The sequence below is a fragment of the Corylus avellana genome, chromosome 5, assembly GCF_965113065.1.
Source record: "Corylus avellana chromosome 5, dhCorAvel1.hap1.2, whole genome shotgun sequence".
NCBI lineage: Eukaryota > Viridiplantae > Streptophyta > Magnoliopsida > Fagales > Betulaceae > Corylus > Corylus avellana.
This window is the reverse complement of record NC_142494.1, coordinates 14,896,631-14,912,388: the sequence shown is the minus strand read 5'-3', so window position 1 is coordinate 14,912,388 and position 15,758 is coordinate 14,896,631. Positions and strand designations below refer to the sequence as shown.

The window sequence follows — 15,758 nt, the reverse complement described above, 5'->3', positions numbered from 1 at the left end:
CTAGTTTTTTTATATATTTTTAATTTTCTATTGTAAGTCAAACGTGTCACAATATGAATCATGATTGATGTTTATGTGGCTAATTAGGATTTTTTGTTTTATTTGTTTGAAAGTTATTCAATGTTCTAACAATATAATTTTATTTATCCATTGAATCTTTTTTTTTGTTTTTTGACATGTCCGCATAAGAGTGGGGAGAGGGATTCGAACTAGTGACCTCTGCTCCATTATGCGTGGTCTCAGCCGATTGAGTTACCTCTTAGTGACATTTATCAACTAAGTTAAGCAAATGTGAAACGGGTTTTGAAAAACTAATAAGACTCCAAATTAAACAATCATATGCGGAAATAAATCAACAATCAAGAAACACAAAGATTTGTTTACGAAGAGGAAACCATTTAGACAACGTTCTAAATGTAAAACCTCTCCGGGGCAGCCAAACCTAGGAAATCAACTAAATCAGTAGAATAACAAGAAATATATTAATGTCGAAGACTTACATAACCTATGCACTTGACATTCAAGTATACCAGACAAGCGACCCACTTATCAGTTACAGCAGTCGTTCTTCCAGAACATCTGGATTGTTCCTTCTATTTGATCTCCCTTCACCGGAACTCCGGTTGACTTCGATTTCTCTAGCTCCTTTCTTAGCCCAAAATATCTTAAAACCTAATTAGAAATCGTAACTATACTTCTATGCATAGTTTCAAATATATAGACCATGGACTCCTAGTCCAGCTAAAATACAAATTCAAATACTAACAACCTTATTTGCTACAAGGCGTCCGGACGGTTAGTAAGGACGAGAACTAGTTTCTACGTAGAAATTTCATGCAATGCACTAAACGTCCGAACGACATGAATGACCGTTCGGACGACACTAGGTTAAAATCGCTAACTCTAGTTCTCTGGAGAGGCGCGTCTGGAAGGTGATGCAGACGAGACTTCAGACGTAGCTCTCGGGTTTCTTGCATAGCAATCTCGTTCGGACGGTGGTGCAGATGAAACTTCAAACGAAGCTCTCGGGTTTTCTTGCATATCAATCTCGTCCGGGCGATGGTGCAGACGAGACTTCAGACGAAGCTCTCGGGTTTCTTGCATAGCGATCTCGTCCGAACGTTGTTGCAGACGGGGCTTCAGACAAAACTTTATGAAAAGATTTCATTCTTCTCGTTCGGACGTAGTGCAAACGAGCCTTCAGACGAGACCCTGTGTGATTCACCTATTTAGCTTATTTTTTTGCTATCTTGCACACTGCACATTCAAACAAGCTAATTAAACATAAATATTTTGTTCACACAAATCCAGCCAATTCAACAACTCTTGAACTAACAAACTCCCCCTTTGGCTATTCGTTGACAAAATATTAAATCAATTTGCTAGACAAACTTTAATTAAGATTTGTAACATAGTTTATCATGTATGTGAAAATTGAAACCATAAGAGCTGTAAAATAAGTTGAAGTTCTAAAACACAAACAAAAACTTCACTTCACTCCCCCTTTTTGTCACGAAAAAAAAGGGACTAATCTTTAGCAGGTGGATCACTCGGAAATTGCTCCTCAACCAGATCCCCTACAGCTGTGTTGGCGGCTGCAGAGGCTCCTATGAACTTGTTCTTCAAATCATGAACATATGTCTGCAATTGAGAGAAGATGGAAGAAAATCCTGCCATTTGAGATGCCATTGCATTCAGCTTTGTCATTACATCGTCGAGAGACACAGGGACAGACGGAGTAGCGGATGCCAAGGGTCCAGCAGTGGCTACAGGAACAGCAGTGTCGTCATCAAAATCCACAGTACCTCGCAATCGCATTTGACCTTTGGATCGATTGACGGTGGCTTTGCAAAAAGGACCAAGATGCTTGATGGTTGGTTCAGAGTCAGGGATTTGAATAAATTTAGCAATGATGCGCGATATCAGACTTCCAAATGGCAATGAAACTGAACTCTCAATGAACATAGCCTTCATGAGTCGAATAGCATGGGATGCGAAATCAATCTTGACATCCGTGAGAAGTGCAAAGAGGAAGCTCCCTCGTGCCACACCAAGATCCGAATGATGATCGATTGGAAACACGTTGTTCATGACAATTCTAGCTAATAATTTCACATGATGAGACAGATGTCCAAGAGGAATCACATTCATATTGTCGCGCGAAAAATTGTATGAGTCTGGTGGAATGAATAGTTTTGACATGGCAGATTTGGAAGGAAAATCATCTTGCGAAAATGGAAAACTAGAATCTTCAATGAGTGGAATGCCTGTGACTTTTGCTATTACTTCAGGGGTGACGACAATGTGTACACCCCGAAGAAATGTGACAATCTGGAGAGATTCTTCGGTGGCTAGCTGAATTTCCATGTTGGCATAGAATTCCCGAACCAGATTTATAAATGGATGAACAGGGGTTGATATGAAGTAGTGCCATTGCCGCTGAGTGAAAATCTGAGAGATGATATTGAATGGCTCCTCCAGAAGATTAGATAGATTTACCGGTCTTTTTGAAATAATAGTGCGGTCATGAAATCGATCCTGAAAAGCTTTCTTGGCTAACTTGTTCCGAAAGTGAAAGCCAATATCAGGTCTTGAAATTTGGACGGGAGCAGCATCCTCCATTGTCTTTCTCTTTTGGGCCTTGTTCTTTGTGCGGATGGGTAATTTTCGTGGAGATGGAGATCCACTCGCCATAGCCTATACACATGAACCCATATTGCATAATACCAACACAAATAATCGAACATGGAGTGTATGAACTTTCAACATGCATAAACATATCAAATGTTGGGAAATGAATAAGCAAGACATGTTTTGAACCAAAATCAATGCCATTCAGACAATTTGTCAAACACTCGGTGGGCAAGGAAACATTTTGATGTACAAATGTGGTTCCCAAGTGAATACCCATCCTAAATACATTTGACTGGAACTCAATTTCCAGTGCTGCCAATCTTAGGACACTACTTAACATAGAAATAAGCACACAATGTAAACCCTAATTTCGGAAGTTTGATGAAAGAAAAGAAAGAAACAAATGACTGAAATTACCTATGCCAAGTAATGCAAACAGGAGCAGATGAAACTATATTTGGGAGTTTTGGGGTGGAGAGAGATCCACACAAATGCAATGGAGAAGCGTAGAGAAGAGAGAAAATGGTGAAAGCAAACACCAAATATTCAAAGTGAGATAGATAGACCAGTTCGCGGGGTTTTAAAAAAATGTGTCTGTCACGATCTCGACCGGACGAGCTCATTTAGCGTCCGGATGAGGCTTATGAACTTGCAGTTTCAATACTGACCAAATTACACTCTTTCTCCCCCTAAATGCCAAACCTGGGACACAGTGCATAGAGCATTTGTGACAAAATAGCATGTAATGTACATGATTTCATTTTAAAAAAATGGAATCACTTGTGCATTGAGACACCATTTGAGCAGACACATACACGATTCAAGACTTTATGAACATTAGCTAGCCAATGGGACAAATATACTCATGCTGAAAAGTGAAGTGTGTGAGAGTCCAGTCAAATTTTAAAATAGATGAAAAAACTTAAAAAAAAAACTTTGCATGTAATGACGGAAACAAAAACTCGGTTAAAGGCAAACCTTATAATGTTAGGGCCTAGAATCCCTAATCCAATACATCATTTTATAGAGCACGCATTAGGTTATTACAAATCCTTTAGCAACCGTATTTTTCCGTAATGATTTGGTCACTGACTTTTTCTATAGGGATTCTTTTAACAGAAATGACATAGAACCTTGAAGTTCAAAATTGCTCTTTTAGAGTTATGCCATATAGCTTTGTGCACAACAATGCAGGAGTTTTTAGGATATAGGTTCAACTAGTGAATTGGTCAATTTTAACTGAGTCTTTGAACCATACATCGCCTATAATGTGACCTTTAACCCTTTTTCATAGTCTTTAAAATGTAGACAGACTCTAAATTGTGCATGATCAGCATAAACCAAATCCTACATGAAAAGCTACACAATCATTCATCAAGTTCATGCAATAAATAAAAGCTCAAAGAGTGCCTTATGCCAAATAGACCCATTTGCAAATGACTGGACATGACTTCACATGAGATTTTGAAATGTTATGGTCATAAACACATAGAACCAGTACAAAGCATTCAAGGAAAAAAATGAGGAAAAGGGAAAAAAAAAAAAAACTGAAAAAAAAATGGACAGAATTTTCTATTTCCTTTTTTTTTTTTTTCATTAAATTGACAAATAAAGCAGCAAATTAAAACAAAACGAAGAAGGGGAGAAAAAAATTAACAGAAGTAACTTTGGCACTAGGAACAAAATTTTCAACATAAAAACTATCCTAGATATGCAAAGTTATAGATTATGCCATACTACATATACCAATTGCATTCCTGAGATACTCAAACCTAGATGCATCTAAAGGTTTGGTAAATAGATTAGCCAATTGGTTTTCAGTAGACACATAAGCAAGAGATACCACCTGATTTTCTACCAAGTCACGGATAAAATGATGACGAATGTCTATGTGCTTGGTCCGAGAGTGTTGAACTGGATTCTTCGATATGTTGATGGCACTTGTATTGTCACAGCAGATACTCATCATTGCTTGAGTAAATCCATAATCGGCTAGGAGTTGTTTCATCTAGATCAACTGTGTGCAGCAGCTCCTTGCAGCTATGTATTCTGCCTCGGCAGTGGATAAAGCAATTGAATTTTGTTTCTTGCTCATCCATGACACCATATTCGAGCCGACATAAAAGCATCTACCAAAGGTGCTTTTTCGATCATTCGCATTTCCAGCCCAGTTTGCGTCGTAGTAACCTGCAAGTTCTAGATTTGTATCTCTAGAAAAACAAACACCAGAGTTAGCAGTTGCATTTACATATCGGAGTATACGTTTGACTGCTGTCATGTGAGATTCCTTTGGGTTGGCTTGAAATCTTGCACATACCCCTACACTGAATGATAGATCGGGTCTGCTGGCTGTGAGATAGAGAAGGCTTCCAATCATGCTTCGATACATTGTTTGATCAACGGATTTTCCAGACAAGTCAGTACTTAGCTTTACACTTGTACTCATAGGAGTGCGAGCATGACTTTTGCCGTCCATGCCAAATCTTTTGACCAGATCTCTAGCAAACTTGGTTTGTGAGACATAAATACCTTTGCTGGATTGCTTAATCTAAAACCCCAAAAAGTAAGTCAACTCCCCAATCAAACTCATTCCAAACTCTATCTTCACTTCCTCAGACAAAGTGTGTGCCTGAGCGTCAATCGTGGCACCGAAAATGATGTCGTCAACATAGATCTACGCAATTAGCTTGTGCTCACCTTTTCTCCGGATGAATAAGGTCCGATCAACCTGTCCTCGGATGAAACCTTGATTGAGAAGATATGTAGTGAGCCGTTCATACCATGCTCGCAGGGCTTGCTTGAGTTTATAGACATGATGAGGAAATTGATGATCTTGAAAGCCTTTAGGTTGCTTTACATATACTTCTTCCTGGAGAATTCCGTTCAAAAATGCACTTTTCACATCCATCTGATACAATTTAATCTTGAGAAGATATGAAATACTTAGCAGAATTCTAATGGATTCCAACCTTGCAACAGGAGCAAAGGTTTCATCAAAATCAACTCCTTCAACTTGAGTATATCCCTGAGCTACTAGTCGAGCCTTATTGCGCACCACAGTACCATGCTCATCAGATTTATTCTTGAAAATCCATTTTTGTGCCAATGACATTGTGATCTATTGGCCTTGGTACCAGAATCCATACATCATTTCAGGTGAATTGGTTCAGCTCGTCATGCATGGCAGTTACCCAGCTTTCATCTTCAAGTGCTTCAGTAACTTTCTTGGGTTCCAGTTGAGATAAATAGCGGGAATATGACATTTGATTAACTACCCTATTTCTCAGTCGTCTACCTTCATTAACAGTGCCCAACAAATTTTCTGGAGGATGATTGAGCTTAACCCGAGAGGAAGGTTCTTTGGTTATGATATCCGGATGTGGGGACTGAGGTGTTTCTCTGACTTCTTCAGCTTGAGATGTTTCTTTGACTTCTTCAACTTGAGGTGAGTGCCCAATATCTTCAGAGGTATATGATCCAGTGGTGTCATTAATATCAGGAATGTCTTTAGAGATGCCATTTCCTTGATTATTAACTTCAGCTTGCTCCCCCTCAGTTTGATCAGTGATTGATTCATCATCAATTACAACATTAATCGATTCCATAACCACTTTTGTCCTGGTATTGTATACTCGACTAGCTCGACTAGTGGTGGAGTATCCAAGAAAAATCCCTACATCACTCTTGGCTTCAAACTGCCCCAGGCTTTCTCTATCACGGAGAATATAGCACTTGCTCCCAAACACTCGGAAGTACTTCACTGTTGGCTTCTTCCCTCTCCAAAGTTCATATGGAGTTTTGTCTGTTGTGGGGCGGAGAAACACACGATTTATGATATGACATGCTGTGTGAACTGCTTCTCCCCATAAATGTTGAGCTAATTGTTTAGAGTGGATCATGACCAGAGCCATTTCTTGAATCACTCTATTTTTTCGCTCAACGACCCCATTCTGTTGTGGAGTAATAGAAGAAGAAAACTCCTGTTTAATTCCAAAATTTTTGCAGAATTCTTCAAAACTGGAATTTTTAAACTCTCTGCCATGATAGCTTCTAATTCTCTGTATAGAGCAGTCTTGTTCAACTTGTATCCTTTTAAACAACATAGTGGCTTGATCAAATGCTTCTGATTTCTCTCTAAGTAAACTGATCCAGGTGTGCCGTGAGTAATCATCCACAATCACTAGAATGTATTTCTTTCCTCCCAAGCTGGCTGTCCGTGTCGGACCCATAAGATCCATGTGAAGAAGCACCAAGTTTCTGGATGTACAAATACCCGAGGTTTTCTTATATGGATTTCTTGTTTGCTTACCTAGCTAACATGGTCCACATTTTCCTTTCTCCAGATAGTTGATTTTGGGTAAATGATTAATAGCTTCTTTCTTAGCTATCTTAACTAGATCATGATAATTCAAATGTCCCAACCGTTGATGCCACAATTCTCCAATGTCTAGAGAAACGTTTTGACATTTAGTCTGCATGGTTGGAGAGATACCATAGCAATTATCAGATGTCCGATCTCCTCCCATTAACCATTTTCCTTGAGCATCGAATATGCTACATTCTTTCTTTGAGAATTGTACTACAAGATCATTATCACAAAATTGACTGATACTCAGAAGATTTGCTTTGAGCCCTTCCACATATAGCACATCTTGAGGAGAAGCTACACCAGGAACTTCCACAATCCCTTGACCTATTACCTTAGACTTACTGCCATCCCCATAGGTAATGTTTCCATTTCTGCCTTTTTTGAGCTCCTTAAAAAATATCTTGTCACCTGTCATATGTCGAGAACATGCACTATCCAAATACCACAAACATGAATTAAGCACACTTAAGGCAGTATGAACAACTAGACGTAGATTATCTTTCTTTTTAACTTAAACTTGATTTTTCTGAACTTTATCAGTTGTGAGAGGAAAATTTTTCAAATCAGAACAATTAGACAGAGTAGATAATTTTTCACTAATAAGTTTTACTTGAGCAGTTAACACCAGCAATTGTCTGCCAATCCCAGGTTCATCTTTCTTGGGAGCATTTTGTGTGGACCATGGTTGTCTTGCTCTAAGCTGAAAACAGTTTGGGCGAGTATGTCCAATGATTCCACAGTAATGACAGGTGGGAATGAACTTAGATTCAGACACTTTCTTTTGAGGAATTTTGAACTGAACTTTTCTCTGCCTATCCAGAGACACATCTTTAGGTAAACACCCAGACTTAGTATCTACTTCTTTCATCTTGGGTTTAACAAACATAATTTTTGAAGTAGAAGCAGCATTTGATTTCGAACGTACAAACTTCTCAAAACCTAATCCAGACCTATCATTTGAAGATTTTTGATCATGTAACATCTTATCAAGTTTAACACTTGAAAATTTGTTAAGGTGACTTTTTGACTCATTCAACTCTTTTTCTAGGAACCTAATTTTTTTCAATTAAGTTTTCATTCTCTGTCTCTTCACATTCTTTTTATTCAGCTGACACAGATTATTAAACTCCTGAAACATTTGATTATAAGCAGTTTGTAGATCATACTCATTATCAGATTCATATTCAGAAACATCTTGCACACCTGAGGTATATGACTGATTACCATATGAAGCAGTAAAGGCTAAGTAGTTAACATTTTCTTCTTCATCTTCTTCAGAGTCATCATTATCTGACTCATCACTTTGAGTCACATTAAATGCCTTACCTTTTAACTTTTTCAAATTCCCACAATCAGCACGGATATGACCAATACCTCCACACTCATGACACTTACGACCACGAGGAACTTTGTCTTTCTGATCAAAGACATTTCTGTCTTGGGAGTTTTCTCTACCTTCATGTCTAGCATTCACAGGTTTTTTATGATCCTTACCTTTAAAATTCTCAGATCTAGGTTTGACAAATTTTCGAAACTTCCAAACAATCAAGGCAATTTTTTCATCATCTCCTGAATCCTTACTGGATGAATCTCTAGATTTTTCTTTAGGAGTTTTGATCTTAAGAGCAACATTTTTTGAGGTTTTTGACTGGGTTAACAAAAGCTCAAAGGTTTGCAGTGAACCTACAAGTTCCTCTACTCTCATTTTTTCTAGATCTTTACTCTGTTGTATGGCAGCAATCTGGGGAATAAACTTAGCAGGTAGAGATCTCATAATTTTCTTGATTATTTTAGCATCAGATATTTTCTTCCCTAAATTTATAGTATTGTTTCTAATGACGCTAAGCTTAGAATAAAATTCATCAAATGTCTCATCCTCTTCCATCCTAATCTCTTCAAATTTTGAAACCAACATCTGAAGTTTTGAAGCTTTAACAACTTGAGTTCCTTCATGAGTAATTTCCAATGTTTACCATGCTTCTTTAGCTATCACACATCAAGAAATTCTTGAGAATTCTTCCATGGAGATAGATGTGAATATGGAATTTAAAGCTTTGCCATTTGCAGAAGAGTCACTCTTTTCATTCGTAGTCCATTCAACAATTGCTTTAACCAGAGGAGTCCATCAAGTTTCAACACTATGCCAAACATCTACGGATTTGAGATATGCTCTCATACGGATTTTCCAAAAAGAATAATTTGATCTGTCAAAAACGGGAAGAGAATTTGGTGCAATAGTATGAGACATTTTATGAGGAGTCTAGGATCACACTTAGGAAATAAATCCAAACAAGTGAACCCGCTCTGATACCAATTGAAAAACTAATAAGACTCCAAATTAAACAATCATGTGCGGAAATAAATCAACAATCAAGAAACACAAAGATTTGTTTACCAAGAGGAAACCATTTAGACAACGTTCTAAATGTAAAACCTCTCCGGGGCCGCCAAACCCAGGAAATCAACTAAATCAGTAGAATAACAAGAAATATCTTAATGTCGAAGACTTACATAACCTATGCATTTGACATTCAAGTATACTAGACAAGTGACCCACTTATCTGCTACGGCAGTAGTTCTTCCAGAACATCTGGATTGTTCCTTCTACATCATCTCTCTTCACCGGAACTCCGGTTGACTTCGATTTCTCCAGCTCCTTTCTTAGCCCAAAATATCTTAAAACCTAATTAGAAATCATAACTATACTTCTATGCATAGTTTCAAATATATAGACCATGGACTCCTAGTCCAGCTAAAATACAAATTCAAATACTAACAACCTTATATGCTACAAGGCGTCCGAACGGTTAGTAAGCTCGTCCGAACGAGAACTAGTTTCTACATAGAAATTTCATGCAATGCACTAGACGTCCGAACGACATGAATGACCGTTCGGACGAAACTAGGTTAAAATCGCTAACTCTAGTTCTCTGGAGCGGTGCGTCCGGACGGTGATGCAGACGAGACTTCAGACGTAGCTCTCGGGTTTCTTGCATAGCAATCTCGTTCGGACGGTGGTGCAGACGAGACTTCAGACAAAGATCTCGGGTTTTCTTGCATATCAATCTCGTCCGGACGATGGTGCAGACGAAGCTCTCGGGTTTCTTGCATAGCAATCTCGTCCGGACGATGGTGCAGACGAGACTTCAGACGAAACTCTCGAGTTTCTTGCATAGCAATCTCGTCCGAACGGTGTTGCAGACGGGGCTTCAGACGAAACTTTCTGGAAAGATTTCATTCTTCTCGTTCGGACGTAGTGCAAACGAGCCTTCAGACGAGACCCTGTGTGATTCACCTATTTAGCTTATTTTTTTGCTATCTTGCACACTACACATTCAAAGAAGCTAATTAAACACAAATATTTTGTTCACACGAATCCAGCCAATTCAACAACTCTTGAACTAACAAGTTTATTTAATAATATCTAGATATGATCTTAGTGTAATTAAAACCAAATCATTCATTTAAATACCATATATATGACGTATAATTAGCTCAACTTAATCACTATGATACAATTAAATCTACAGCCACATTTGTGATTCAAAATTACGGAAAAAATGCAAAATTAGTTGTTGTAGTTTATCTAATTTACAATTAGTTCTATGTAATATAAAAATGAACTCAAATGTCCTTGAGTTATTCCAAAAATAAAAAATTAGTCCTTATAGTAAAATTTTGTCTACTAATTTAACAGATTCCGTTAGTGTGACACTAACTTAAATCAAACAAGTATCACAACTTTATTAGCTCTAACGTTTCACGCTATCAAAATCTGTTAAGTCAGTGAACGCAATTTGACTGTAAGGACTAAATTGTTTTTATAACATACCTGAAGAAACTTTGAGTTCATTTTAATACCGCGGGGAGTTAATAGCAAATCAGATAAACCACAAAGATTAATTTTGTATTTTTTCTCAAAATTAATTAGAATAAACTACAAACAAAAAAGAAGAGGAAGATACAAATATAATTATTAAAAGAAAATTTTGGATTTTATTTTTGTTTCAGAGCAGTCAAACCCTAGAAAAAGAGCAGCGATGAGAAAGCATAGCAGAGCCGGGAGGGTGAGCGAATTACGACTCCCTCCTCCACGCCCCCTTTGTCCTTCCCCCTCAATTTTCCGGCCTCCACCATAGATCAATCAACGTGCATGTGTCAATGGTCCTCGGGGCGCTTTCTAGCTGCGGATAGCTGGTCGGCAGTGGTGCGTGGAACGCGTGAGGGTGTGTTGGGTTTTTATTATTGTATTTTTGTTGTTTTTAAATAAGAATGTATTCTTTCTACATCTGCTTTTAGTAGTGATCTATGGGTGAGGTTTTATTCGTTTTCTTAGGTTTTGTTTTCACGAATCCTTTAGAATAACGAAATTGGTTTCCAGTCGGTCTTTTGTTTTCTTATGGTTCTATTTCTAAGAGCAAGACATCGACTAATGACAGAGGAGTTATCAGGCATAAAGAAGAATTGTCACTATAGTGGAAGCAGCGAAGGGGATTGAGATTGATAAAGCACTAGTAGCGGAGATATAAACGTGATTCCATCGAAACTTTGAAACAATTGGATCAAATAATAATAATTTTCTATAATAATAATAATAATAATGACTTTCAATTGCTCTTTATTTCACAATTCACTTGATAAACTCTTCATTTTGAATGTCGTTGGCTTGTAATCATGCACGATCAGGTGAGTTTTGATCAGTCCACAAATAGCATAAATCGTACTCGTTTCTCTTGGGGTCTAGAAAACATGCACCAGTTGTTCTAATCTTCCAAGTGCAATTCATGCATTCATCACCTCTAGCGTAGTCGTAGATATTAAACCAATGGCTTTGATTTTTCCACGTAAATCTACAAAAGAATAGTGTAGTCCCCCAGAAGTTTGGTGTAAAGTTGAACTCAAAGAAGCCATTTGGTTTCAGTGTGTGGACACCAAGATCGTCGTTCTTTGATTTACAGGCAAGGGTAAGAGGCAATCCATGGCCTAAATCATTAATGATTTTTACAGTTTTTGGGTGATGTTTCCCAATTCCTGCAACATTATTAAACTCAATCACAGACAACGTAAGCCACATTAGTAGAAACACTGCAAGTCTACTGAATGAGATCATGGTGTTTTATCAAAAAAAAAGAAAAAAATCGGAGTGACTTTCAAATGGTGTCTAGGAACTGTATATATAGTGGTGGAAATTATTGGCGAAAGACCATAAGAAAAAAATAAAAAAAAAACCAAAAAACTCTTTAACATATACTATTTGAAGGAAATATGAACAAATCACGTAGTGAATACCTAATTATTTACTAAAAAAATGGGGTGTTAATTAAGTTAGGTTCTATTTACATTTGCTAATAGAACCTAACAAATATGCTCTTTTGAGCATTTTTTGTTTTAATTTGTTTTTTTCTGATAGCTTTAATTAACCGTTTCATTTGGCATTATGTAAAAGCAACAGTAGTTTAGGTACGTAATGCCGTTCAAGTTTACTTATGTCAAATTGTTTCAGTTATAGCTCTAGTATATTATATGGTCAGAGAAAGTGAGTGTTATGGTTATTGGTTCCCCAAAGAAAATATGTCTTATTTAAAAGCCAAAGGGATATATACACCCCCATTTGGCCAAAACGGATCATTCGAACTCCTCAATTTTTTTTCTTCTAAATTTAAAAGTTTTATTTTTTTGCCATTTGAATTGGCCAAACCACCCTCAATGGTCGTAAGAGCCACCCTCAAATATGCTCAAATGGCCATGAGTGGTTTCGGCCACCCCATCTTATATTTTTATATTTAGTGTTTTGTTATATTTTTAAATTTTTATTGTTATTTTCTATTGTAATTTAAACAGGTCATAATATTTTTTTTGTTTATGTGGCCCACTAACAAATTATGTCAACTTTTCTTGGGGAAGAGGCTTTTTTTTCTTTCTTTCGTTTTTTTGGTGTCTACGAGACGGAGTGTTTAGTCACTTTTGAAACCCCACTGAACTATTTATCAGGACCTCAAACCATATGTACCAATTCATAATTTTTTTCTTAAATCTAATCGAAGGATTCAAAGTAAGCCATAAAGTGTGCATATTTTACTAATGGGAAAAATATCAAAAAGCCCCATCAAATACGAGGTGTGTTTTATAAAATCCCATAAAATTACAAGTGTGACCGTTTGATACGTCAAATTACCAAAATGTGGCAAAAAGGCCATGTCGTTAGGCAATCTTGTCAGTTTTGATAGAAAAGTGGTAAGGTGCCTTGCAAGTGACCACTTTGTCTCATAAGTTGCCATAATACCCTTCTTTTTACTTGTGATCTTCTTGCATGGTAATTGTTGTGTTCTACATAAACACTAGGTTTAGTGTTTGCTATCACCTCCAACCAAATCTAGGGCCACCCCAATCTTTGGGGAGGCTCACCAGTGGCAGCCACCCCTTTTTCTTTCTTTTTTTTTTAAAAAAAAAAAAAAAAATAAAACAGACATTTTTGACACACTTTGGTAGTTTGATGTATCACTTTCGCACACTTTAAATTTATTGGGGCTATTTCAAAAACGATTGTTAGTTGAAATGGCTTTTTTATATTTTTTTTCCTAAATTTAATTGAAGGATTCAAAGTAAGCCATCAAGTGTTCATATTTTATTAATGGGAAAAATATATATATATATTTTTTAAAAAAAAGGCCTCCTCAACTACCAGGCATTTTCATTAAAGCCCCATAAAGTTACAAGTGTAACAATTTGATACATCAAACTACCAAAATTTGGCAAAAATGCCACGCCATTAGATAATCCATGAGTTTGGATGGAAAAGTGGTCGCATGAGCACTTCGACTCAAAACTTGCCATAATGCCCTTCTTTCACATGTGATCTTGCATGGTAATTGCAATGGTGTACACAAACACTTGGTTTACTCAGCATTGTCAATGTTCCCGCTAGCTACCAATGGTATCTCCCCTAAAATTCCAAAACAATGACATTATCCCCAAAATGCTGGCAAAAAGACAAATATTACCTAAAAATTTTTAGTTAGACAAAAATATCCTTATAATTTTTTTTTTTTAAAAAAAAAAAAACTCTAAAAAAGAAAATACTTGTTTTTTTTTTTTTTTTTTTAGTTTTTGTTATAATTTTAAGATTAAAAAAAAAAAAAATCAAGGATATTTTTGTCTTTAGGGGAGGAGTGGGGAGGGGATATTGACATTGTTTTGTTAGTTTATGAGAGAGGTTAACATAATTAGTAGTTTGAGAGACATTGACAATGAAGTAGTAATTTGAGAGGGAAAAATGTATATTTTCCCCTTACTTTTATTGGTCTACAAATGAACATGGCATATGCCTGTTAAAGTATTGATTAAGTGATTAAATTTACCTCTTCCTATCCGCTTAAGCTTTTGAGATTATTGGTAATTTAACATGGTATTAGAGCCAGGGGTTCTGGGATCGAACCTTGACTCCGTCAATTTATCCCATTTAAATTTAATATTCCACGTGTTGGACAACCAACTTATGACAAATAAACAATCAATAAAAAAGTTATCAAGTATAAACACTTCTCTATCGAATAACTAGCAAAAATATTCATGTTGAAGAATCTATTAGTCAACCAACTTAAAAGGCAAATATGCCCTTTGAAGATTCAACAAATACATATCATTGTAATGCCTTCAAAAATTAGAGCTAACAACAGCTTCATGGGCCGAAAAACAAAGCCACCAACAACACCAAAGCACTTTACAAACAGCATCAACAACATGTCACCAACCACCACCAAGAATTTAAGGTTGCATGTTCATTCTTTCATGAGATCCCTGCAAGAATTTAAGACTTTTCGACTCCTAGAAATATATAAATCTCCAAAAAGCCTGGAAAGCTATTCTTGGTAATTTCATATTTCTTATTTTTTGTTTGTGTAGTGTAACATAGGGAAACCAGTGAAGACCAAATGATGATATTGGCATCTTACAATGTAAGGAATTATGATACAATTAGGAAAAGAGATAGATGGGTTTTCCTCCAATAAAATGATTAATTTAATATCATGTGATCTAATGGAACACGTATCAGATATTTGTTAAACTAATGATTAAGTGATTAAATTTACATCTTCCTATTAGCTTAACCTTGTAGGACAAATGGTAATTTAACATGGTATCAAAGCCATAGATTTTGGAATCGAGCATTGACTCCACTAATTTATCCCCATTTAAATTAAATATTCCACATGTTGAGCCTCACCTATTAAAAAGGGGGTGGTAAACTAATGATTAAGTAATTAAATTTACCTCTTCCTATCAGCTTAAGTTGTTGGGACAAGTGGTGATTTAACAATCTTAAACCGATAAGAACAAATACTACACTTGATCTTAGCCAAAAGACTGAGAAAGGTACACAAACAGAGCTCTAGTTATTATGGCCAATATTTCTATTCGAAAAAAGTATTTTTATATACAATAAGCACATTGCTATAATGATTTCTTAGAAGGATTTAATCCTTTACCTATAATGAAAGATTTCAAGGAGAATAGACATGGTACTCATTATTTATATGAAAAAGAGTCAACTTGAAATTTAGAAAGGGAAAAAAAAAATAGACTATAATTTTATTTTTATTTTGAATTTGATCAATACTTCAAGGATCTATGGGTCAAGAGTACACGGATTTATGTCATTGCACGCAAAACACTACCTCAATTTTGTTGGTTTAGCCACTATGAACATCAAGCCCATAAGAAGTATCACCACTGTGATGCATTCTATCGAAATTTT

The 15,758-nt window shown here is 36.4% G+C and overlaps 1 protein-coding gene and 1 pseudogene across 1 annotated transcript; both read right to left on the bottom strand.

Moving 5' to 3' along the window:
- Positions 1-6,947: 6,947 nt before the first annotated feature.
- Positions 6,948-8,777, bottom strand: LOC148585827 (uncharacterized). The gene is made up of 3 exons (XM_088516775.1): positions 8,378-8,777; positions 8,117-8,293; positions 6,948-7,411 (listed from the first exon to the last, which is right to left on the bottom strand). Exons 1-3 carry the CDS (start codon positions 8,775-8,777, stop codon positions 6,948-6,950), a joined length of 1,041 nt encoding a protein of 346 aa, XP_088372901.1.
- Positions 8,778-15,236: 6,459 nt separating this feature from the next.
- On the bottom strand, positions 15,237-15,380 carry LOC148585826 (U2 spliceosomal RNA; annotated as a pseudogene).
- Positions 15,381-15,758: the final 378 nt, after the last annotated feature.